This window comes from Fistularia commersonii, chromosome 7, assembly GCF_037954325.1.
Source record: "Fistularia commersonii isolate RoL2024-O1a breed Wild chromosome 7, RoL_Fcom_v1.0, whole genome shotgun sequence".
Taxonomy (NCBI): Eukaryota; Metazoa; Chordata; class Actinopteri; order Syngnathiformes; family Fistulariidae; genus Fistularia; species Fistularia commersonii.
Window position 1 is genome coordinate 7139646 of NC_141290.1, and position 21792 is coordinate 7161437.

General features: G+C 49.6%; 1 protein-coding gene across 1 annotated transcript in view; it reads left to right on the plus strand.

Annotated features, from left to right (window-relative positions):
• Positions 1 to 1053: 1053 nt before the first annotated feature.
• LOC147232549 (A disintegrin and metalloproteinase with thrombospondin motifs 20) overlaps positions 1054 to 21792 on the plus strand; it is a 78395-nt gene continuing 57656 nt past the window's right edge. The window contains exons 1-8 of the mRNA XM_086149440.1: positions 1054 to 1213; positions 1297 to 1643; positions 7049 to 7217; positions 15596 to 15849; positions 17950 to 18033; positions 20483 to 20607; positions 20701 to 20741; positions 20998 to 21103. Of these exons, the coding sequence (XP_086005566.1) occupies positions 1123 to 1213; positions 1297 to 1643; positions 7049 to 7217; positions 15596 to 15849; positions 17950 to 18033; positions 20483 to 20607; positions 20701 to 20741; positions 20998 to 21103 (1217 nt within the window). The 5' untranslated portion in view covers positions 1054 to 1122. The remainder of the gene's footprint in view (positions 1214 to 1296; positions 1644 to 7048; positions 7218 to 15595; positions 15850 to 17949; positions 18034 to 20482; positions 20608 to 20700; positions 20742 to 20997; positions 21104 to 21792) is intronic.

Genomic DNA, 21792 nt, shown 5'->3' on the forward strand with positions numbered 1-21792 from the left:
AGCTCTTTCACACGTCCATCAGCGGCGTGGAGGACTCTGCGTGCCCGAATGATTAACGAGACGCGGCGGCCTGAGGAGGTCCGCTCGCCTCCAGCGGGCGGCACTGAAGACACGTCCTCCTCCTCGCCCTTCCCGTAATCATCCCGTATTTTCCCGTGAAAGGTGGCAAGGATGACATTTTGAACGGAAATTGAGATTTTTTAATTTTTTTTTAAACGTGGTTTCGCCGTGTGCCGGGGCTGCTGACCTTTCGCGGTGAATTTGAATCGGATGATCTGACATGCAACCAAACCCGGCCAGATGAACGAAGATTAGTAACACCGGCATTGCATCCAAATTTCTATAAAGCGGGATTAAACCCACTAATCTGGGTGTCGAGAATAATAGGTGGGTTTAAACGTACAGCGACCTATTATTGCGCTGAAACTAAATCGTATCCGAGACAAACGTTGCGTTGTTGCATGGTTATTACATAGTTATTACATAGTTATTACATAGTTATTACACATTTATTACCAGCCCGGGAAACCCCCTCCCAGAAACAAACGCCGGTGATAAAATGGATTATATATCTATATATATATGGGTGTATAGATGCTTTTTTTTGCTCGCACATCAACGGAATGCCGCAGCATTGCACCATGCGCGGTGGCCGAGGCGTACTCACCATTGGCTTCGAAGCGGGCAGGGGCGTTGCTTTCCCTGTTGGCGAGCGCTCCGGGCGCTCGGGGGATGTTCTACGGATGGCTAAGGGGAAGCGTACTTGGCACTGGTCCCTCCCCTCAGTGTTGAGGGTGGTTTACATCAGGCGGCGGCTCCTCTGCGAGCGGGGATGAGCGCGTCATAGAGCTCGGCGGGGTTGGAGGGGGAAGCCTTCTTCGGCAATGCGATGAGGCCAGTGCACTTTGCAAGAGTTGCGCCGCAGAGAGCTTCTGCAGATCCCGCGACCTGTTGCTGACAAGCCGCGGGGGGAAGGAGAGAAAAAAAAAAAAAAAAAAAAAAAACACAGAGGGAGAGGGGTGGGTGGGTGGGTGGGAGGGTGGGGGGGGTGGGGGACTGCTCGGGAGAGAGACAGTACTGCCTTGGAGACCGCAGCCCGGGCTTCTCTCAGCGGAGGAAATCATGCAGCTTGCAATCTGGCTGCTGGGACTCATGTGTCATCTGTCAGCAGTGGCCCGGGACGCTCCCCAGTACCGGCTGCATCCCAAACAAGGTAGGGGGTTCGATTCCGTTCCGCGGTTCACGGGAAGATCCGAACCCCGTGTCACCTCCTCCTCCTCCTCTTCTTCTTCGCAGAAGCCTTCATCAGTCAGCTGTCATCCTACGAGATCACCAGCCCGCTGCGCGTCAACGACTTCGGGGAGTCGTTCCCCCACCGGCTGCACTACAGGAGGCGGCGGCGGAGTTTGAATGACGACCTGTCCGGCTTGCGGGTCCACTACAGGGTCGAGGCGTTCGGGGAGCGCTTCCACCTCAACCTGACCGCGGACTCGGACTTCATCGGCCCGGCGTACGCGGTTACGCACTTGGGACTCCCCGCCGACGAGTCCCGGGAGAGGAGCGACATGCGCCACTGCTTCTTCCGGGGACTCGTCAACTCCAGGAGCGACTTCCCCGCTGTCTTCAGCCTCTGCACCGGCTTGGTGAGTAGCCACCCCCCCCCCCCCCTCCTTCTCCACCCCTTCTCCATTCATGCGTGTCCCACACGACCCGCAGCTTGCAGTGGAGTATGCGAGAGTGTAACAAGAGCAAGTGTTGCGGCTCTGCATCCCGCAGACGCCCTGCCGGTGCGCCCTTGAGCACGACAATGCGTGTTAAGACAGTTGGTGGAAGGTGCTACCTCAGCTGTACTCCTGAGGGAGGTTCATCCTTATAAAAATGTTGTGGCAGCCTCTCGCCCTGGAAGCTTCTTCCGCTCCGAAGTCCGGTTGCCAAGGACTAGTCGCCTAATCGATCCCCTTCCGAACCCGCCAAAGAATACTCACAGGGTTTTATTCCGGGGTTTATAATCCCCGCCATCAATAAGACCCGTCATGGAACTAAGACCCGATCTGCAAATCACTGTCCGAAGCATCTGTTTGCCTTTTCATGGTCTTTTAGTCTCTAATGGGGTTATTGGGTAATAATGAGTTTAGCGCCCCGGCATGCGGGACTCCCGATGCCCCGAGTCGTTTCGAGTCCGGACCTCAGCGGGAGCGACTCTGATGAGCGCCGAAGGGTTTGACTTCACGGGGTCGCCTGAGGTTACCAGTCCGGAGGCAGGGGGTCGCCCTGGACAGATTCTGGTCTGGATGCTGGCGGGGGGACGGGGGGTTGCAGGGGGGGCGGACGAGGAGTCTTGAGGCCCTGTCATAACTCTGGCGGGCAACGACATCCTTTTTTTTTTTTTGAATGCACAACAGCGAAAAAGGCCATTAACAAATCCCTTTTTGGAGAAAACATACATGTAGATGTAAACTCCCAAACGGGAGGTGTGACGCATTCTTCTTCTCGTTCTTTGGGCTTCCACAGCCAATCAGCTTCCTCCATCCAACCTCTCACACCGACTAACTTCCTATCCTTTTGCAATCCGTCCATAAACCTGGCCTCTGGTCTTCGTCCAGACCTCCTGCCCGGCAACTCCGACCCTAGCATTCCTTCCCCACCCCAGACTGACTTTACCCATTCCCGAACGTCTTTATCCTCCTGCCTCCCAAATCGAACCTCCACATCGTCGTCTCCGCTCGCTGTTCGCGCGTCGCGGCGGATCGATCGGTCTTTAATCGCCCCTCTGCCCAACTTTGACAAATGAGTCTCTTATCCAAACGAATCTGTATCCTCTTTCAAGCGATCTCCGGTGCTTATCTGCACCGTCACTCACCGAGAATGACGGGACAATGGGGGCGACGGCCGAGGCCGCCGGGGTCACGGATGTGTCCGCTGAAGCTCGGCGGCCGAGAACAATTTTGCGGAGATGATGTCATCGAGGAATAATTAAGCCCCAAAACAAAAGGGTCGTTCTAGAAACCACCTTCCTCTCTCCTCAAGAGTTGCTCTGAGTTGTACCCTGGGGGGAATTTAGTAGAGGGGGGGATGGGGATGAGGGGCTTTTGGCCTTTTCAAACTGAACTGCACCGGGCAGAGAAGAGGAGAAATGCTGTGACGAGGATGCGGCTACCAGTAAAAAAAGCCGGGCCTCTGCGCAAAGATCACGCTCATGACGGCTTTATGGTCCGCGTGACTTCAGGGAAGGGTCGCCGACGGGTGGCGTTTCTTGTCAACTCAGCGCCAGCGGGCCCTGAAAGTGTCTTTGTGGGGTTTTTGATGCGACGCCTTCGTGCCAGCGGTCATTCCATCCATGTCATGCGTGTGACCTGGCTTCTAATCGGAGTCCCTTAGTGGTACGATCCAGTTCGGCACCCACTTCTGAACAGCAGCCATTGTTTATGGCCAAACTTTTGCCAGATTTGCTGCTGAGCTAATGCTGGGAAACTTTGAAACTCTGCCCCTTTCGCCGACTAAACAAGGCGTTTTTCTATTCAGCCTGCAGTTGGCACGTTACAACTTAAGGAAGGCTTTGTCTTAATAACCTAATTAACTTAACTCACTGTGGATGCTGGTAAATATTGACTGGATCATTCATTACGAGGGCAAACACGTCCAAGCCCCCCGGCTTTCGGTAAGTTCTGCCATTTATTTTCCAGAATGATCCCGCTCCAAGCGTGACAGTGCCCATTTTTATTTTCGTGCGCCACCGTTCTCATAACCTCACCCCCGCAGCTCAATGCAGAGCTTTTAGCCGCATTCAGACAGAAAAGTCCCGCTCCAATCTAGGTCCAGGAAGTAGCCTCCGACAGGAGGAACCTTATTTAGTTTGAGATTCCCACAGACAGCGAGGGACCACAGCCGGGACACCCAAAAAACAAACTGCCGAAAAGGAAGACTAGGTGAAGAAAACGGAGAGCATGTTCTGCATGGCGGGGATAATAAAGTGTTTTTATTTGCTCCCAAGAATCTGGTTAGCTGACTCCGCACTTATTATGGTCAAAATGCCGATGTTCCGCCGCCAGCCCTGGAAACCCCTCAATGGGGTAGCGGGCCAGAAGAGCTTGGACCTCTTGGTCACCCCGTTCCCTGCCGCTTCTGTCCATTTAGTCCCGAGGAAACAGCTGATCGTCGACCGTAAAAGTCTTTGGAAACGGCGCTCCGCAGTCGCAAGAAGTATCAGGGGCGGAACGTGGCTTATGAGTTCCACCAAGCAACTATGTCATAGGAGTTCCTGTGGAGCTATAAGGAGATCCGGCCTTGGAGCAGGTACTGAAAGGGTTCTAGGGACCGAGTCTCATGGTTCCTCTGCACCGAGAAACGGGCGCAGAGGCAAAAAGTTCCTCAGGGGTTTTTGTCGGGCTGCTTCTTCCACGGATAACTTCGGGAAGGACTCCGAACACGAGCTCCTCTGGGGGAAAATTGGACGAGTGGAGTAGCTAGTTATTACCGAAGTAGCGCCAGACAAATGAAAGGGGGGTAAAAACAGAAGGAACACTATGAATATCGTCCGTAAGCGCATCTTCAGAGATTTTGACTCATTGTCCGAGGCAGCGGTAGAGATCTGCGTTGTGTAATCTCCAAATCAGCCAATGTCCGTCCACTTCAGTTGAGATACAGTATACCCTTGTTTTTCGCGGGGGTTACGTTCAAAAAAGGAACCCGTGATGGGCAAAATCCGTGAAGTAGAAACCTTTATTTTTTTTTTATAATTATTATACAATTAAATACTCTATTATACATTGCTGCTGTTGTCCTTATGTTTTTTTCTTCCTTCTTTATGGAACGAACGGAAGATTCATTGATTCCGTAATGCCGACCTACAGCCGCATAGCTTTTACCTTCCCTTAGCATGTCCAGAAGTGTAACTTTATCTGCGATAGATAGCATCTTCCGCTGCCTTTTGGGCCCAGCATTATGGGTTTTAGAGAAACTCGAAATTGCAAGCACGTACGTAATGTAAATTTGGCAAGCTGTTTTCCGTACGTGTACATGTTAAACTGCAACGTTATTGACGCACAGGTAGAGAAAAAGCGGAGTGACTTTTTAGCCAATCAGAATGCGGAACACAATGCACGATGCAAATCCGTGAAGTAGCGAAACCGTGAAAAGTAAACCGCGTTATAGCGAGGGATCACTGTAATATCAAAAAGGGCTCTGAGGCTGTTGGTTTTTCCTTAAAATCGCAGGCCAGCCTGGGGGAGGAGGCGAGCATTTCCACCGGGAAAGCATTTGTCATCGCGCGCCTCGTCTCCCAGCTGACACTCATGTAATTGGCTGTCACAAGTGCAACAAACTTGTGTGGTTCCTGTCCCCGGGAGCAGATGGATCTTAAAGGATCTGCAAAAAGCCCTGCGGGCGTGCGTCGGCACGCCGCGCAATCTCAACGAATCATGTCAATATTTCCATCATTTCTGGTGATTCTCAGCAGCCTGTCAGGTGGTGCCGTTGCAGGTGGTATCATAAGCTGAGTGTATTTTTCCAGCGATGGGGTTGTTTCCGTCATGTGTCGTGTTTTTACAAGCTAGTCGTGGATGCTTGGAGTACTCAGGACGCTTTGGAGGATACATGATGCAATAACCGCGGGACTTGTTAATCCCTCATTCTCTGAAAAGGTTACATACGTGCGCGCGTTTTCCGTGTCCGGTCGCATTTCATCGTGTACGATCGTGGAATACTGTGTCGAAGAAACATCTCAATGTCCAATATCCTGTTTAAGTGGGCGCGCAAATCCCCGTGCAAACACTTGTGCCACATGGCTGAGTGCGCCGGGGAGCCGCCAAATCAACATCGGCATTCCTCTTCCTGTGTGACGTTGTCAATCACGCCTGCGTCAGGTTGCGACGGGGGATTCCTGTCTGAGAGGAGATTTCAGTCTTTTTATTAGCCTCTAAAATAATGGAATACAGCCGGAATCTTAACTGCCCAAATTGCATTGCATTCAAATTGTTGGATTCCCGAAGGGGGCCTTTCTGTGTGGGGTTTCCATGTTGTCCTCGGTCTGCACGGGGTTCCTCAGGGATCCTTCCGCAAGATCCGTCCAAGAACATGCAGGAGGTTCATCGGAGACCCTGAATTATCCAGATGTGTGAACGGGTGCACGCCTCTGTGTGGATTCTCATCAAACTCTTCTTCTCGTAGCAACTGGACTTGTTTTCTTCCCTCTCGAAATCAAATCCAGTCGCTGTGAGAAGAAGTTTTGGACCAGGGGTCTCGGACACGCGGCCCTTGGAACAATATTTTGTGGCCCCCCCCTGCCTGAAATCAAATCTTTGTGTTCGTACAGCCACTTTATACAGCGGGTTTCTATAAAAATACAGGCGAGGAAAAAAATGAAAAAGTAACTTTGCTTTGTATTTTTTGCTTAAAAATTTGAAAGCAAAATCATTTTTGGATGAAAAAACATCTAGTGACATCGTTAAAACAGTCTTTTCTTTTCTTATTTTTATAGCAAAAAAAAAACAAAACGGGCAAAATTAAAAAGTTTAATTTAATAACCAGAGTAGCCACCATTAGCCTTGTAAACATTACACCTCCTCTTATACATGCTAATAATCAGTTTTCTAATAAATTCTAGTTGCAAATTTTCCCACAGTGACATCATTTTCTCTTTTAACTCAACAACATTTTTAGGGTGTAATTTCATCAATTCTTTTTTAATAGTCATTTCTAATATTAATTAAACATGTATTTTTTAGAGGAACAGTTCATTACATATCAAGATTTTTATCATTTACCTGTTTACCTCCTTTACACTAAAACAAGGGAAAAATTTGGACTTAGTGCTACATCTAGGTAATGATTTTACCGGTCCTGCCCCCTTGATATCAAAATAGGTCGTAAGTGACCAAAAAGAGTTCGACACCCCTGATTTAGACCACATATCTCCACATGTGAGGAGTGAACGCTTGCATGTCTATCTGAGGCCCAGCTATCGATCCGGGAACGAACCTCGTCTCTCCAAGATCCACGCGCTTCGTGCCGAAACTATCAACGACATCTTTTTTTTTTTCCCCTCCCCCAGTTTGGAACGTTCACGACGCAGCACGGCGAGTACTTCCTGGAGCCTCTCTTGAATGCTGCGGGGGAAGAATACGACGACGAGCATAACAAACCGCACCTCGTCTATCGAAATGAGAGGAAGAGGAACGCCTCGAGCGCCGGCAGCCTCCCAGACCCTTGCGCCGCCTCAGGTAACAGACTGCCTGTAACCACCGTCTGTCTGACTTTCCTCCTGATGACCTGCGTTCAATTCCCGAACCCGGCAATAAACGGCGCCTTAAAACGTTAATTATAATCACTCACGCGGTTTTCTCCCAGAAGATCTCATCCCCGATGGGGAGGGGGGTGTTTCTGAAAACCCACTCAACTTAATTGGGTGAAATTTGCTCCGTCGCCGCCGGGGTTTTTTTTTTTTTCGCTCCCGTTCTGCAGCGGCATTCAACCCCGGGTCCGAAGGGCGGAGGCTTAAAGGAAGCGGTGATGAAAAGAGCCGCGGAGGTCCGATTCTTTGGTGTTTTCCCCCCAAATTTCATTAAGGGGTTTTTTATGACCGGGGCCTTGAGGAGAGGGGGATTGAGTGGACCTCAACACCGCGGAGGTCCTTCTGTGTCATTCTTGCAAACAGCTTTGTGGGCGGTCTTTTTCATTGTGCGTCGCAATAAATCTTTTACCCGCAGGCCGTCTTGATTCTCTTATCGGGGACCCGGCCATTGTTACCTCGAGGGGGCCATTGTGTGCGGCGGCGGATTTAAAGGAGTCAGACCGACCCGTTGGGCCGGGCCGTCGCCTCCTTCGTACGCTCTGCCCTTTCACTCGCTAAGTCTGTGTGTGGTAAACAGACACCGGCGGCGTCTGGAGAGTCTCTTAGCTTCTTTTCTGGGACCTTTTTAAGTCTACTCTCCTGTTTGTGCGGGCCGAAGGAGCCGATGGTAAAGGTACAGCTCCTTGCCGTTGTACTACATCGTCGGCGTAGCTTAACATTTCCTCCACGGACCGATATTGTGCAATATAAGCGCTCCCCGGAAGGCTGCAGTCGCGTTAAAGATTTTTTTTGTATTTTATTTTTGAAACAAAACACCTGTGCCTCTTCAACAAAGAGGCGCGGGGGATAAAAGAGCCAGTCGAGGGCGGGAACAACGAAGTGTCCCTAGATGGGACTCCTCGGCCTTATCAGATAGGGCCCCTTCCAGATGTACCGATAAACAAGCTCTTTGAAGGCCGAATGGAGGCGAGACTAACAGGACTCCTGTCTTTTTATGGGAAGAAGCGCAGCGCACGCCACCGCTAGCAGGTCGGATATAAACACTGATTCGGCGTGTGGCACTCCGCTTTGGTTACACTCGTATTTTTGGTTTTTACTCAAGATTTTGAATTTCCGGTGTTTCCAAGTGTGAGCACCTTAAGGTTTTCCAGCCTTTTTTGCAAAGCACATCCCGATCGCATCCGTGGCTGGAGTTATTGGATCTGCAGAGGTCTTTCTAGGTCGCTGACCACCATAAAGCCTCATTCATTTATTCATCTGTCAACCCGTCCATTCGTTTGTTTGTGCGTTCACTCATTCATTCTTTCATTCATTCATCTTTTCATTGCAAGTTACAAAACAACTCTTTCATCTGGTCTGATAAGCGTCCAGACCAAAGCGGCGGTAACGTTAGTCGGACGAGGACTGGGGTTTTATTTATGTCCTTTTTTTTTAGGCAGAATAACAAAGTGAGGGCTGAAGAGTCTTTTAAAAGAAGTGCCGGGTAAAGTCATAATCAACTCTCTCTTTGCCGCCCTCCACGCTACGAAGCAGCGTCTCGAGCGGAGCTGAGATAACAGTTGTTTGCGGGGAAACTTTGTTTATCGGCCAAACCTGGACGACGGCGGCACTTCCTCTGAAACTTGGCGGAAAAAAAAAAAACAAACAGAAGCACAGAAGGCAACTGGAGCTTCCGAAGTTTGCATAGTCCCCGCGCACCTTTTGAGAAATGTGTTGAAAGAAGAGGAAAGCCATGTTTCCACATCGATGACGTGAACAAAGATAAAGTTTTGTCATCGGCTTCGGGGCTCGCCACACGCGTGCAGTCACCGCCTGCGAATTGTCAGAGCGAGGTGCGACGGTACGGGCTCTTTTTGTTGTTTCAGCCTGTTTCGGGCCTGTCCTCAGCTGCTGTTCCTCGCCGTTCGTACCCCTGTGCTGTTCTGAAAGTGTCGGGGCATACGTTTCCTGACAAGATATGGAACGAAATGATTTTTAGCCATATTTATCCAGGTCGCCCAGCACTTATTCCATTTACGGTCTCAAATAACTGACATTCTGATGCTTCTATCCGCCGACTTGGGTGGCTTCCCCTCTGTCCGGATCCTGTTGAGGATGATTAACGTTCAGAAGTCACGGAGTTGCGCCAGATTTCGGCCGTTGAAGAACTTTTGGAGGAGAAACTCGCGGGGCTCGACTCACAACAAACGGGAACCCTTAATGACCCATTCTGCGGGGTATCTCTCCGAAAGCTCGCACGTGAATCCCTGCGGCGTCCTGCGGTAGAGATAGCCGCAAGGATGAGGGCGGTTGCAGATAGGGGCGAATTCTTCCCTCTCTGGAACCCATGTGAATGATACCAGCAGGCAGACAGAAGGCAAGAAGGCCGGCACCTCCCGGTGTTTGGCTTCCGGCACGAAGCTCTGCACTTTTATGACATAGGAACTGTGAACTGGATGCGAGCGGTTTGACAGCGAGCGTTAGGAGATGAATACTGAAACACCATGTCGGAGTGTAGGGCTTGGGATCTTTCACCCCGTTTATTGTTTTGTTGGCAGTATAGACAGAGACGTGACAGACTTTGACGTGGCTATACATGGCACTTCTCGCATCTGCGACCCATGACCCTCAACATAATCAGTGTATGGGATTCCCCCCTTGGTGCCCACTGTGTATACATGGCAGCTCAAATGCCAGCATCAGGTTTTTGCTCAATGGGTGCATTTACATGGAAAAACGGCCTCACTTGCCTGGGGTTTGAAGTAGCCGACTTGAATCGCTGCCCGCTCCCCCTTTGCGCTTTCATGTATGTGAATGGAAGCACTTGTTGTTTGTAACCTCACTTCGCTCTTTGTTTGTCGCTCGCCGGAGGGGGGCTGCTGTGACCTCCAGTTTTCTCCTGGCTAGAGGTGGCCGAGATTCCCGGCCCGTCCGCGACAACGTATAGATTGATGTGTGACGGACGGATCTTGTGCACGTCAAACGGCTCCGATGAAGGTTCGGGCGTGATGTGCGCCTTCATGTGCCCCCCGCCCCCCCGGGAAGGACCGAACCCTCCTCCGTTGAAGGGAACCGTTATCGTCGCCTGCCAAAGTGTTTGTTTTGGGGCCTTTGTGAGCATGCAAAGATTAGTTTGCTTGTTTGTTTGTGACCGCACGACCGTCTGTCAAACGTGCATGTCATCACGCCGGGCTATCAGTGAACAAAGTGTCCGACCGAACACTGGAAATCGCTGACGGTGCATTGCGAGGGAACGGAGAAGGGAGCTTCTTTCCTCACCTGCTCAGGGGGAGGCTTTCCCCCGGCCGCATCTCGCAGAGCGGCTTTCTTCTGACACCTGTTTCTCACTGCTTTTTGTGTAAATTAAGAATCCTAATTCCTGAAATGTGCGAATACCGTATTTTCCGCACTATAAGGCGCACCTAAAAGCCTTTAATCTTCTCAAAAACCGACAGTGCGCCTTATAATCCGGTGCGCCTTATATATGAAGTCTCGCAACTACAGGAAGCAGCTGCCGACTTCATTTTCTCCCGTAGAAGAAGTAGCATGCGATGCTTACTGGGATATGTGTGCGTACGCGTGTCGCCAAAGTGGCAGCGGTAAAAACGGTAAAGGGGAATTCCAGTCCCACACCACTTGTGTGTGTAAAGACCCCAAAACGGCACCTTTCAAGAGACACGCTTACGATGCAGAGTTTAAACTCAAGGCGATCGGTCACGCAGTAGAACATGGGAATAGAGCAGCAGCGAGAGACTTCAACATGAACGAATCAATGGTGCACAAGTGGAGGAAGCGACAAGATGACCTGCGCCAAGTAAAGAAGACTAAACAGAGTTTCTGAGTGAACAAAGCGAGATGGCTACTGTTAGAGGACAAACTTGAACAGTGGGTTGTTGAACAGAGCAGCGAGTAGAAGCGTCTCTACAGTCACTATTCCAATGAAGGCTACAGCGCTAGCTAGCGACATGAACGTCGATGAATTTAGAGGTGATTCTTCTTGATGCTTTCATTTGATGAAACGTTTTGAACTGTGAAAAATGGAATTAGAAATACATTGTTTGAACGAAGGCGGCGCAAATATCGGTAAGAGCTACCGGTGCGTAGGGTACCGTACTGTGGACGCACCGACTTGTTTTGGGAGTGAACGGAGTTGTTAGAATGTCGGCTCGTATTCTATGAATAAAGTTTGACTGACTTATCTGACTGTTTAGTTGACATTCCCTTCAGCGCAGCTCCATTTAGTGGATGCATAATGCAACCCCAGCCACCACTGTAGCTTCTGTTATATGCGCCTTATAATGCGGTGCGCCTTATATATGAAATTTTTTTTAAAATAGGCCATTCATTGAAAGTGCGCCTTATAATCCGTTGCGGCTTACGGTGCAGAAAATATGGTATTTAATCACCGCAAGACTTCTGCCGGCGTCCGTGCGGCTAGTTTCTGTTAGCCACCTAGTGTTGTAGGTCTGATTGTACATCTGGAACTGGATTAATTAAGTTGAGATGCCAAAACCTACGCGTCCGTGATTTGGACACGTACAGAGGACGGACGTGAGGATGCGGGTAGAAGGATGCTGAAGGTCAAACTGCCAGGCAGGAGATCTACAGGAAGACCAGAGAAGAGCAAGGAGTCAGTCGGTGTGACGGAAGAGCATGCAGAGGAGAGGGTTGGGAGGGAGAAGAAGACGAGTAACTGCCGATCTGCGTTCACGGCAAACAAAATGAAATCAGGGAGAGTTAAGGTGTTGTTGATGAGAAACTCAAGAAGAATCACAGATCTATTCCGTCTTCGCATTTCCAAATGAGATGTTTGAAAGAACCAATCCAATGAGCGTTAATACGCATTCTCAGCCCCCCGATTTCATGATCATAGATATGCAGGACAGGTCACAACAGAAGGATATGGCTATAGACAGTGTCTAATAGCTGCCATGTGTCCGCATGCCCAGAGGCCACACTGTTGAACCTTATGTGTTGCGTTGTCTCAGGGTTGCCGTGACAGATTCCAGCTGCGGCTATTTTCTGCCACCGTCTACTGTCTGGGCATTCTTGACAGGCGGAGGCTGATTGGAATGACAATGTGTGGAGGCAGGAAGCCGCGGCTGGTTTGGCATGTACGCCGATTCGGAGTGAGTCGCTCCAAAACAAATATGTACAAACAAGAGATGCGAAAACAAGTTCTGCTTGCCTCCGGTCGTGTTTTGGAACGCCTGATCCAGAAGGTATTTTGGAGCTTTTGCGATTCTGCGCACGTTTCCCAGAAGACCACCGTGGTGTGTTTAGCGCATAACAGCCGAATCCGGGGAACCGTAAGCCTACAAAGCATGATGTTTTTCCAAGAGGTCAGAAGCCACTTCTCTTTTAAAAGCCCCCCTTCAGCAGCGGCAATTAGCGGCCTCTCCCGCTCCCCGTCTAGCCGCAGAATTGCACTTAATTGTGCCTCCGTCTGCAGGTACAGCGGCGTTTTCCCGTCCGACGAGTAACGTTCCAATGCGGGCACGCTCGCCGCCGCTGCCGTTCCTCTTATAGAGCAAAGGTACTACCTTTGCTTGACGTAAGGTACACTTTCCGCTTAATTGGCACCCGGGGCACGGGGTGCTTCAACTCCCAGCAGGACATTGTAAAAGAATGTTAATTAGTTCAACAATGAAATGTGTGTTTCGCCCATCGTCGGGCTCTTGGCATCGATACTCTCGACAGAGAGCCGTAGGCGAGTCGAAGGAAGGATCTTTGATCTCGCTTGAAATCCCATTGAGATCATTCAAGAAGGGGCGGCTGTTTGAGGGTACACAATGTGAGTCATCCACCAAAATACCAGATATCTCAGTGTCTAATGGATTCGGGAATACGTCTGCACAAATGTCTGTCGATGCTCTTGTTGCAGGCAAACGCCGCTGTTCTGTATATTTCCTGTGCATCGTGTATTTGCAAGTGTATTTGTATATTTCCTGTGCATCGTGTATTTGCAAGTGTTATTTGCAGTCCCTACGTCCTCTATTGTAAGTCGCTTTGGATAAAAGCGTCTGCCAAATGCAATGTAATGTAAAAGTGCACTACTTTGGACAGCGAAAGAAAACCGTGGTAGATAAATATGCGATGTCGGCGTTTCAGTCGGCGGGTCGGGTTTAGTCGACCCTGTCTTGTCGGGATGTAAGTAGCAGCGTGCCCAGTGAGAGGGGGGATTTGAACCTAATGCGATTTTGCAAAGGTTGTGCGTGTGTGTGTGTGTGTGTGTGTGTGTGTGGCTAATCTGCGCGGATCCAGAGGCTATTATAACACGACCATATTTCCACCTCCCTCTTTTTTCATCAGACTTAAAACCGATTTCTCCCGATGAAGACGCTCTTACGTGCTTCGATAATCCCTTTGATGTCCGACTATCTCCGGCGATGAGTCGGTCTAACAGGTTTTGTCAAGGGTCTGGCCTCGGAGAGGGTTTTTTTTTTTTTTTTTTTTCCTGGAAAATACAAGGCTCCGTTCTGGCCCCGGCCGCCCCGGCGGCGTGTACGACACAGACAGGCTTTGGCGCTGACTTGGAAACCGGGGCTGGCATGGGGCTGGGCCTCTCGGCGGCGAGCGCTGTGTGCCATTGTGCCAGCGAGTCACGCTCTGCCTCATGTGCCTGCTGGGGGGCATCGCTTGAATAATCTCACAACGCTCAACAAGACCCAGCAGTTACACACAATCTGTCTCTGTCCCACCGGTCTGGAAAGACTGAATGTTGCGGAGACAAAGAAACACTTCACAGTAATCGGGTTATCCAAAGTTGAGGAGGTTGTTTAGGATGATGGGACTCCGAACTATGCCGAGCTTGTCCACTGTAACGCCCGGTGAATATATTCTCACTTTGCCTCGGATCACGTTTAACCAGACGCCTAAACGCTGACGTAAAAAAAAAAAAAAAACGGCACGCGTTTTCACATGTTTGCGTATGAACATGCGACATATTCATTATTTTGTTTTTGCATCGGATATGTGCTCCCGTTTACCCGATATGCGATGATACCGTTACATTACATTACATTACATTTGGCAGACGCTTTTGTCCAAAGCGACTTACGATAGAGGACATAGGGACTGCAAATAACACTTGCAAATACAAAATACACAGGAAATATACAGAACAGTAAGCTTGGGCTAGTGAGGTTTTTTTTTTTTTTTGACAAAGACGTACGCAAACGTACACACACACACACACACACACACACACACACACACACACACTGCATAGCCTAACTTGGTGCCTAACCTGGTCTGGGGCATCAGCGCAGTAAAAAGTCCTGAAAGAGAAAGGTTTTTACCTGCTTCTTGAAGGTTGAGAGAGATGATGCTAGTCTTGTTGCTTCCAGAAGTTTGTTCCACCACTGAGGTAGTAGAACTGAGAACAGTTTTGCCTGAGATCGCGTAGAGCGAGCAAAAGGTACTACTAGTAGGACATCATACCAGCATATCTGAAAAGCGTCATGTCTTTTATTTGCAACTTCTTGGTTGTGAAAAGGCTGATTTCACAGCAAAGATAAATGTTAAATGAATTAAACAACATGAGGGGATTCCTGTTTTTCCACCGCTGCACTGCAGCTCCACCTGCACCACCTTTTCCTGTTGAATATTGTAAGGAAACATCTCTATGTACGTTAGATACACTATATCTGCTTCATATCTGTGTTGCTTGGACCTTGGCCTCGCAGGTTTCTCTCCCCTCACTCCAATTAAACACCCTCTTCATGCTTCCCTTGACTTGTCTCAATCCCTTAGCTTCAGAATGTCACGGCCAAGGAATGCATCACTCACAAGCGGGTCAACACGTGCGGCTCAGCTGAAAGGATGCCAGGATGCAGAGTTGACTCCGTGGCCGTCACCCTAATTCCGCCTTTCCGTGGCTGAGGCCATTGTTGAGGCTGATTAATTCAATCATTGCAATCTGGTATTAGCTGCGTTCGGCCCGCCGCCCTTCCCGATTGCCCACAAATTTCTGTGGGAAAAACCCTTGCCGAGGTCGATCCTGTCCCGGAGCGCACGGCGAGGCGAGATGGAATAGTGCGACCACAGAGAACATAGCCTCCAAGCTAACCTCGTCGCTCTCTCCGACTTTTTTTTAAATCCCTGGAATGACGAATTATTTGTGTGGCTTTTTATTTGCTGCAGAAGTCCAGCCTGCCTCTGTTATGTCATTGGAATTCGGCTAAGCTAAACCCCAGCCCCTCTTAGCTCTATCATTCTCTGGTGAAAAGCCCTCAGGATATCAAGGGCTAGCTCCGAGTGTAAGCTAATCACGACGCCGGTCGCCCGTTCCTTTTCATGTACTCACCGCTAACCGTGTTTCCGCAGGTCCCACAAAGAGGCCGGTCTCCTTCGAGAGCAGGGGAACCGCGGGGGAGGACTTGGACTCCCTCAGATCCAGGATAGAAAACTCGAAGCTTTCCGACGACAACTCCACCGGCCCGCGCCCCGCATCCCAGCGCAGGCGCAAGCGCTTCCTCTCCTACCCTCGCTACGTTGAGCTGATGGTGACGGCGGACGCCAAGATGGTCCGTCACCACGGACACAACCTGGAGCACTACATCCTAACAATCATGTCAGTAGTAAGTAAGATGACGTTTCTAAACATTTTATTTTCCCAGTACGTGATCTCTCTATCTGCCTACCTCCGTCCCTCCCTCATAACCGATTTTTAAACGGTACGGTGCCGCCGTGGTGAGCGCTTCCCGCTCACAGCGACAAGGTCCTTGCTTGGAGTCTGCGGGGTTCCTGCGGGTTTTTGGGGTTCCCCCCGTGGTCCAAAAAACCCGCAGGGGGTTTATTGGAGACCCCAGAGTGTCCAGGTTTGTCAATGAGAGGGTGAATGGTTGTACGTTGCCATCTGTGGCCCTGCAGCTGTCGGATTCAGACATGCTCTCGCGCAGAAAGAATACCTTTTCCACTTTTTGAAGGAAATATCGATGGAGTCCTGCCTAAAATGCAAGACTGTTAGGACAGGTGTTTCTCAGGGCAGTGCTAAGCTATGAATATATCTTTTTACACCGATGACATAGCGCCTTTTTTTAACGTATTCCCCACACCTAAAATATGTCGTCGATGAAACCACCGCTGATATCGTAACCAGTAAGTGGGGGTAATTTCTCATATTGCTTGGATTTTGTATGCCCAGCCCATTCGTCTGTTATAAACTATCACAAGCAGAATAAATGCCATTAATTCCAATTGTATGTACAGTTAACGGCGTGTCAGTGTAGTTTTATCATTATCCAAGCTATTTTCTGAGCTTAGCTTGCTTCTGCACCAACGGCAACTGGGGCCCAATTTGTTAAACTCGGGCCGCAGCGTCTTGACCTCGATTTGAATCCCGTATCTAACAGAAGCAGCCGTCTGGTAAACAGACGCGGCGGCAGCGTGATTGACTCTCCTGTGCGTCGTTTAGGCGCTGCTCGGTCTCTGGTCTTCGTCAAAAGCAGGATAGGTTATCAATTGTGTTGAACTGCGTGTACCCGCTGATGTCTCCCAACACCGCGACTGACAGTGTCCAAACTACTTATTAACTTACAAAGAAGTAATGATTGCCAGTACAGCGTTATCCTCCGGGGGAAGATTAATGTGGCGCAGTGAATGTTGTAAAACAGAGGTCACAGAAGATCCCGCCATAATTACGTCTGTGGGGACTGACATTGTGATTCATAGAAACAAATGCCTCCCTGATGGTCACATTGCATATCCTGCACTCGGGGCCCCAGGGCTGCTGGAGTCCATCTTTGTTGTTATTGGGAGAAAAGAGGGCTTCATCCTGGACTTGTCAATCACCGGACAATTCGGGGTCACCAATTGACCTCCTGGAGAACTTGGAGCAACCCCTGACACAGGGAGGAGATGGAGACTCTGCACGGCAAGGCCAACCAGGGACCTTCTCGCTGTCAGGCGGAAACGCTTAGCACTGCGTCACCACGCCGCCTAGTCGTCCACCTATTCATTTCAAACATGCTAAAATGAAATAAAGAAAGGGATCTATCGTCGGGAAACAGATGTACATTTTCATATCTGTTTTATTTTCGTAGGCAAATAATGTAATCTGGTAACTGAAGCCCTGATACTTCGTTGTAGCTCACGTTGAATTTCAGCACCTCGCTAGCCAACGGGAACATATCGCTATACCGGTTCCGTAAAGCAGAAAATAGCTTCAAACCAGGCACGCAGAACAGGGTCCTGCATCGCAGTTAGACTGAGAGCATCCAAACGCTGGGCCTCCTTTGCCCGCTTTGAACGGGCCCGGACCACGTCTGCCTCCCCCAAGGCAGTGACAAGCTAAATGTTTATAGTGCACTAATGAGTTCCTGTCAGGAGGCCACTTGTGGCCTCAGGAGACCGCGGGCAGACCGCGACAGTGGAAGTAGAAGAGCAGGAGGAGAAGAGGGGAAAGCGGGGGGAATGTTTTCGCTCGGAAGGGGCGCCGGGGTTTCGGCCTTCCTGGTTTCACTTTTCTTACTTGGCCTTGGTTTTTGGTTTCATTTTACACCCCCGAGATCTTTCGGGGAGCTATAATTGGCTGTGATAGTCTATCGATAAACATCTCCTTCGATTTTCCTTTTGCCGTTATCAAACCGTCAGCGGAGATTGTTCTGACCGTGTCTCGACTCCGGTCTAGGTCGGTGCAGGTTTGCATTTTCTTTGTCTGTGTGCCGTCTTTGTTACAGGTTGCGGCGGTGTACAGGGACCCCAGCGTGGGGAACCTCATCAACATCGTCGTCGTCAAGCTAGTTGTCATCCACAATGAACAGGTAAGCCGGGCCGCTGTTTTCAGAAAACAAACTACGTCACGAAGAAAGTGCCCAGTATCTGAATATGACACAAATGAAGGAGGCTCTTCCACTGTTTGTTAGGAGAACCGAGGAAAACGGGCGTTGGATTCCCAGAGCCCACGCGGTAGTGTTGAATAGTTGAATCACCAGCTGGACCCAACAAATGATCTTTTTGGATTCCCAACCAACAGATACACTTAACCCTCTCCATGAATGGACGACTGATCATTAGTTCCATTGGTTTACCATGAAAATGGACGTCGCTTTGCCGATGTTTGTCTGTGATTTAATAACTGTGCGAGTGTGAGCCCCTGCCAACAGAAGACTACTATTTCAAAACCTGCATAGCAAAGTGGCAGTTTACAATGTTAATTTTACACCCCGCCGGGAGCCGGGATCGGGTGTCTTGAGTGACGCCCCTCACATTTTTACTCATCGGTCCCTACTTCCTTACCAGTTCAGGGCTAGATAAGGCGCGGATGCGTGATTTGGTATGGCTTGACTGGATTCCTCCCCGCTTACGACTGTATGCTAATTTAGTAGCTCAACGTCAGAGCTGGAGGGTTGCAACGGATCCAGCAGCGCGATGCTATTCCGACATCTGCGCAAATACAAATAGCAGCTGGATCTTCAGTGCTCAATGTATGCCGAGTGTGTCTACTATGTTGACGGTGGACAAGAGACCCGTCCTGATGACTTACGATGTAAACTTAGAACCGGTCACGGCTACTACCGCTTCTAATACCGCTGACTCTAATGGGGAAAGTATGATCTTCTATTACATTTATATTGTCTCTGAAATGATGAAGGTTTCTGCATAAGTTGTCTTTGGTTGGCTTTTACCCTGGCCATGGTATGCCAATTTTAGACCCTTTTTAATGTAACCAAGAAAACCTAATTAAGGTGAAAGATCTCCTCTCCAAATAATCAGGTAACTGTTTTTCTGGATCACCATCATAAAACCCCCGTAAGTCCAGGGGAACATCCACCACACAAAGGCCTTTGAGGTTCAGGTGTTTCTGTAGTCCATTTGAGACGGGGGTGGCAGCAAATGGACAGACAGCGAGAGAACATCCAAGGAACGAGGTTGATGCAACCCATCCTCCTCTCGCTGATGAAGGTCAGGAGGTAGGCGGTAAGAAGACTGAGGATAGCCTTGTAAATCCCCCGATGATTTAGTCCGTGTGTAGATGATAAAGACCAGCCAGCACACTCGGAGAGCTCTCGGCGAAGGGGGAGAGATCTTTAGCTAGGGATGAACCTCGGTGCCCCCGTCGCCTTCAAATCTTTGCAATTCTCTCGGGTGCCCAGAGTTCTTTATGAGCATCCGAAGCGGTCCACTGGATCTCTCAGAGCAGGGAGTTTTGTCATGCCCTCTCTTCTTCTTCCTCCATCGTTCTTTGTATCTTCTCCTCTTCTCCTCCACCTATCTTTCTGTCCTCTTTCCCTCCATCCATAAACTTCCCCTCTGGTCTTCCTCTAGACCAGGGGTGGGCAAACTACAGCCCGCGGGCCACATCCGGCCCGTTGGTCTTTTCAATCCGGCCCGCCAAAGATTGGCACAGAATTCATACTTGATGTGAATGATCGGATCAATGAATGTTGGAGCTCAAACAGGAGATTATTACATTTTTGGAGCTGCTTGAGATCAATTTTCCTGAGCTGATTGACACAGATAGGCTTTGTGATTTAGCCTTTATTGTGGGCATACTGACACACATGAATGAGCTGGACATGAAGCTACGAGGGAAAAACTGGTTTGTGAGGGAAATGCAAGCAAATGTCAGAGCCTTTAAAACCAAGCTGGTTTTATTTTCAAAGCAAATGTTAGACGAGTCTGATGTTCACTGTTAACAAAAGCGTTTTTTTTATTTTCCCGTAATTTCCGGACGATAAGCTGCGACTTTTTTCACGTATACAACAATGCGGCTAATATATGGCCTTTTTTGGGGTGGGGGGGCTAACCAGCTTCACGCCGCTAAAACATTTATCCTCCTCACATCGGATCGATGAAATGACCGGGAAATTCTGAGTCCGTTCAACTCCGACACCGAAGAAGACTACTTTGACGGTTTTAGTGCGCAGGAGGAAGACCAAGATAGCGATCGGCTAGGCGGTGCGGCTTATATTGAGGTGCGCTCAATAGTCCGGAAATTACGGTATGTATCGCACCTTGTGCTGACCCGGCCCGTCTGTCAAATTTCAAAAGTTAATGCGGCCCCTGAGCCAAAAAGTTTGCCCACCCCAGCTCAAGACCTCCTGTCCGCCAACCTCAGCATCCTCCTACCCGGATCTTCACCATCACCTCCTCTGTCCACTTCCAAATCATCTCCAGAACATTTAACTTGTTGGGAAACTATAAAACCCATGTCCATGTCCCTCTGAGGGACTCATTCCTGATCCTCTTTCTGTGTCCAATCAAAAACAGGAAGGCCCCACTGTGAGCTTCAACGCTGCCACCACCCTCCACAACTTCTGCGTCTGGCAGCAGAGCCAGAACGTCCAGGATGACGGCCACCCGTCGCACCACGACACAGCGCTCCTCATCACCAGGTGCGCGCCGCTCGTGGGGAAACACCGATTAGCATGTTTTACAAAACGGTAATGTCATGTGGTTCTTTTTTTTTTTTTTTTTTTTGCTTTCAGGGAGGATATCTGCCGTGCGAAAGACAAATGCGATACGCTGGGTAATCCTTTATTTTCAGATTTACCCTTATTCTTGTTCCCTTTCCACTCCGCTAGCTGCAGACCTGTGCGCTAATGAGTTCACGGTGGGTCGTCGGCTAATAATATTATCACGACAGAGCGCAGTGGTAGAAAAGGGGTGGAGGGCCGAAGTCTTTGCCCCAGTTAATCTCTCCTGCCTTTTAAACCCGAACTGCACCGAAAACACTCGTGCGGAGGCTCACGTGCTTCTGTGTGCGCACGTACGGGACTCCGCAGGGCTCGCCGAGCTGGGGACGATGTGTGACCAGAACCGCAGCTGCTCCATCAGCGAGGAGAACGGAATCAGCGCCTCCTTCACCATCGCCCACGAGCTGGGCCACGTGTAGGTTGGACGCTGATGCAAACACACACACACACACACACACACACACACACACACACACACTCGACCAACAAAAGCTCTCTTATTAGGGAGAGGAGGGCCTCAGGCACAGGTGCAAAACTTTTAATTACACATCGTCCCGTTGTACCTGATTTAGCTGCAGATGGAGTTCAGCCTGTCTGTGTTGCATTGCACCGCGCAGCAGAACTAAGGTCCGTCAAGCTAACGTTGTTTTCCGAGTGAACCTACCATCCGGATGGATGCGTGAATGTATGCACGCATGCAATTTAAGTTTTTAGGTGTGTCTGATGACAGGTTTTATTAGCTCCTCCAGGTTGGATTTGTTAGAGTTCCCCCCAAAAAAAGGAAAATATATGTATTGTAATTGTTCCCTCTCCTTTATGCGCAAAACTAAACTAGTACCGTAATTTCCGGATTATAAGCCGTGACTTTTTTCACGTAAACAACGATGCGGCTAATATATGGACTTTTTTGGGTGGGGGACGCTAACGAGCTTCACGCCGCTAATATATAATATCCTTGTCACATCGGACCGATGAAATGACCGAGAAATTCTGAGTCCGTTCAACTCCGACATCGAAGAAGACGACTTTGACGGTTTTCGTGGGCAGGAGGAAACCAGAGATAGCGATTGGCTAGCCGGCTTATATTGAGGTGCGCTCAATAGT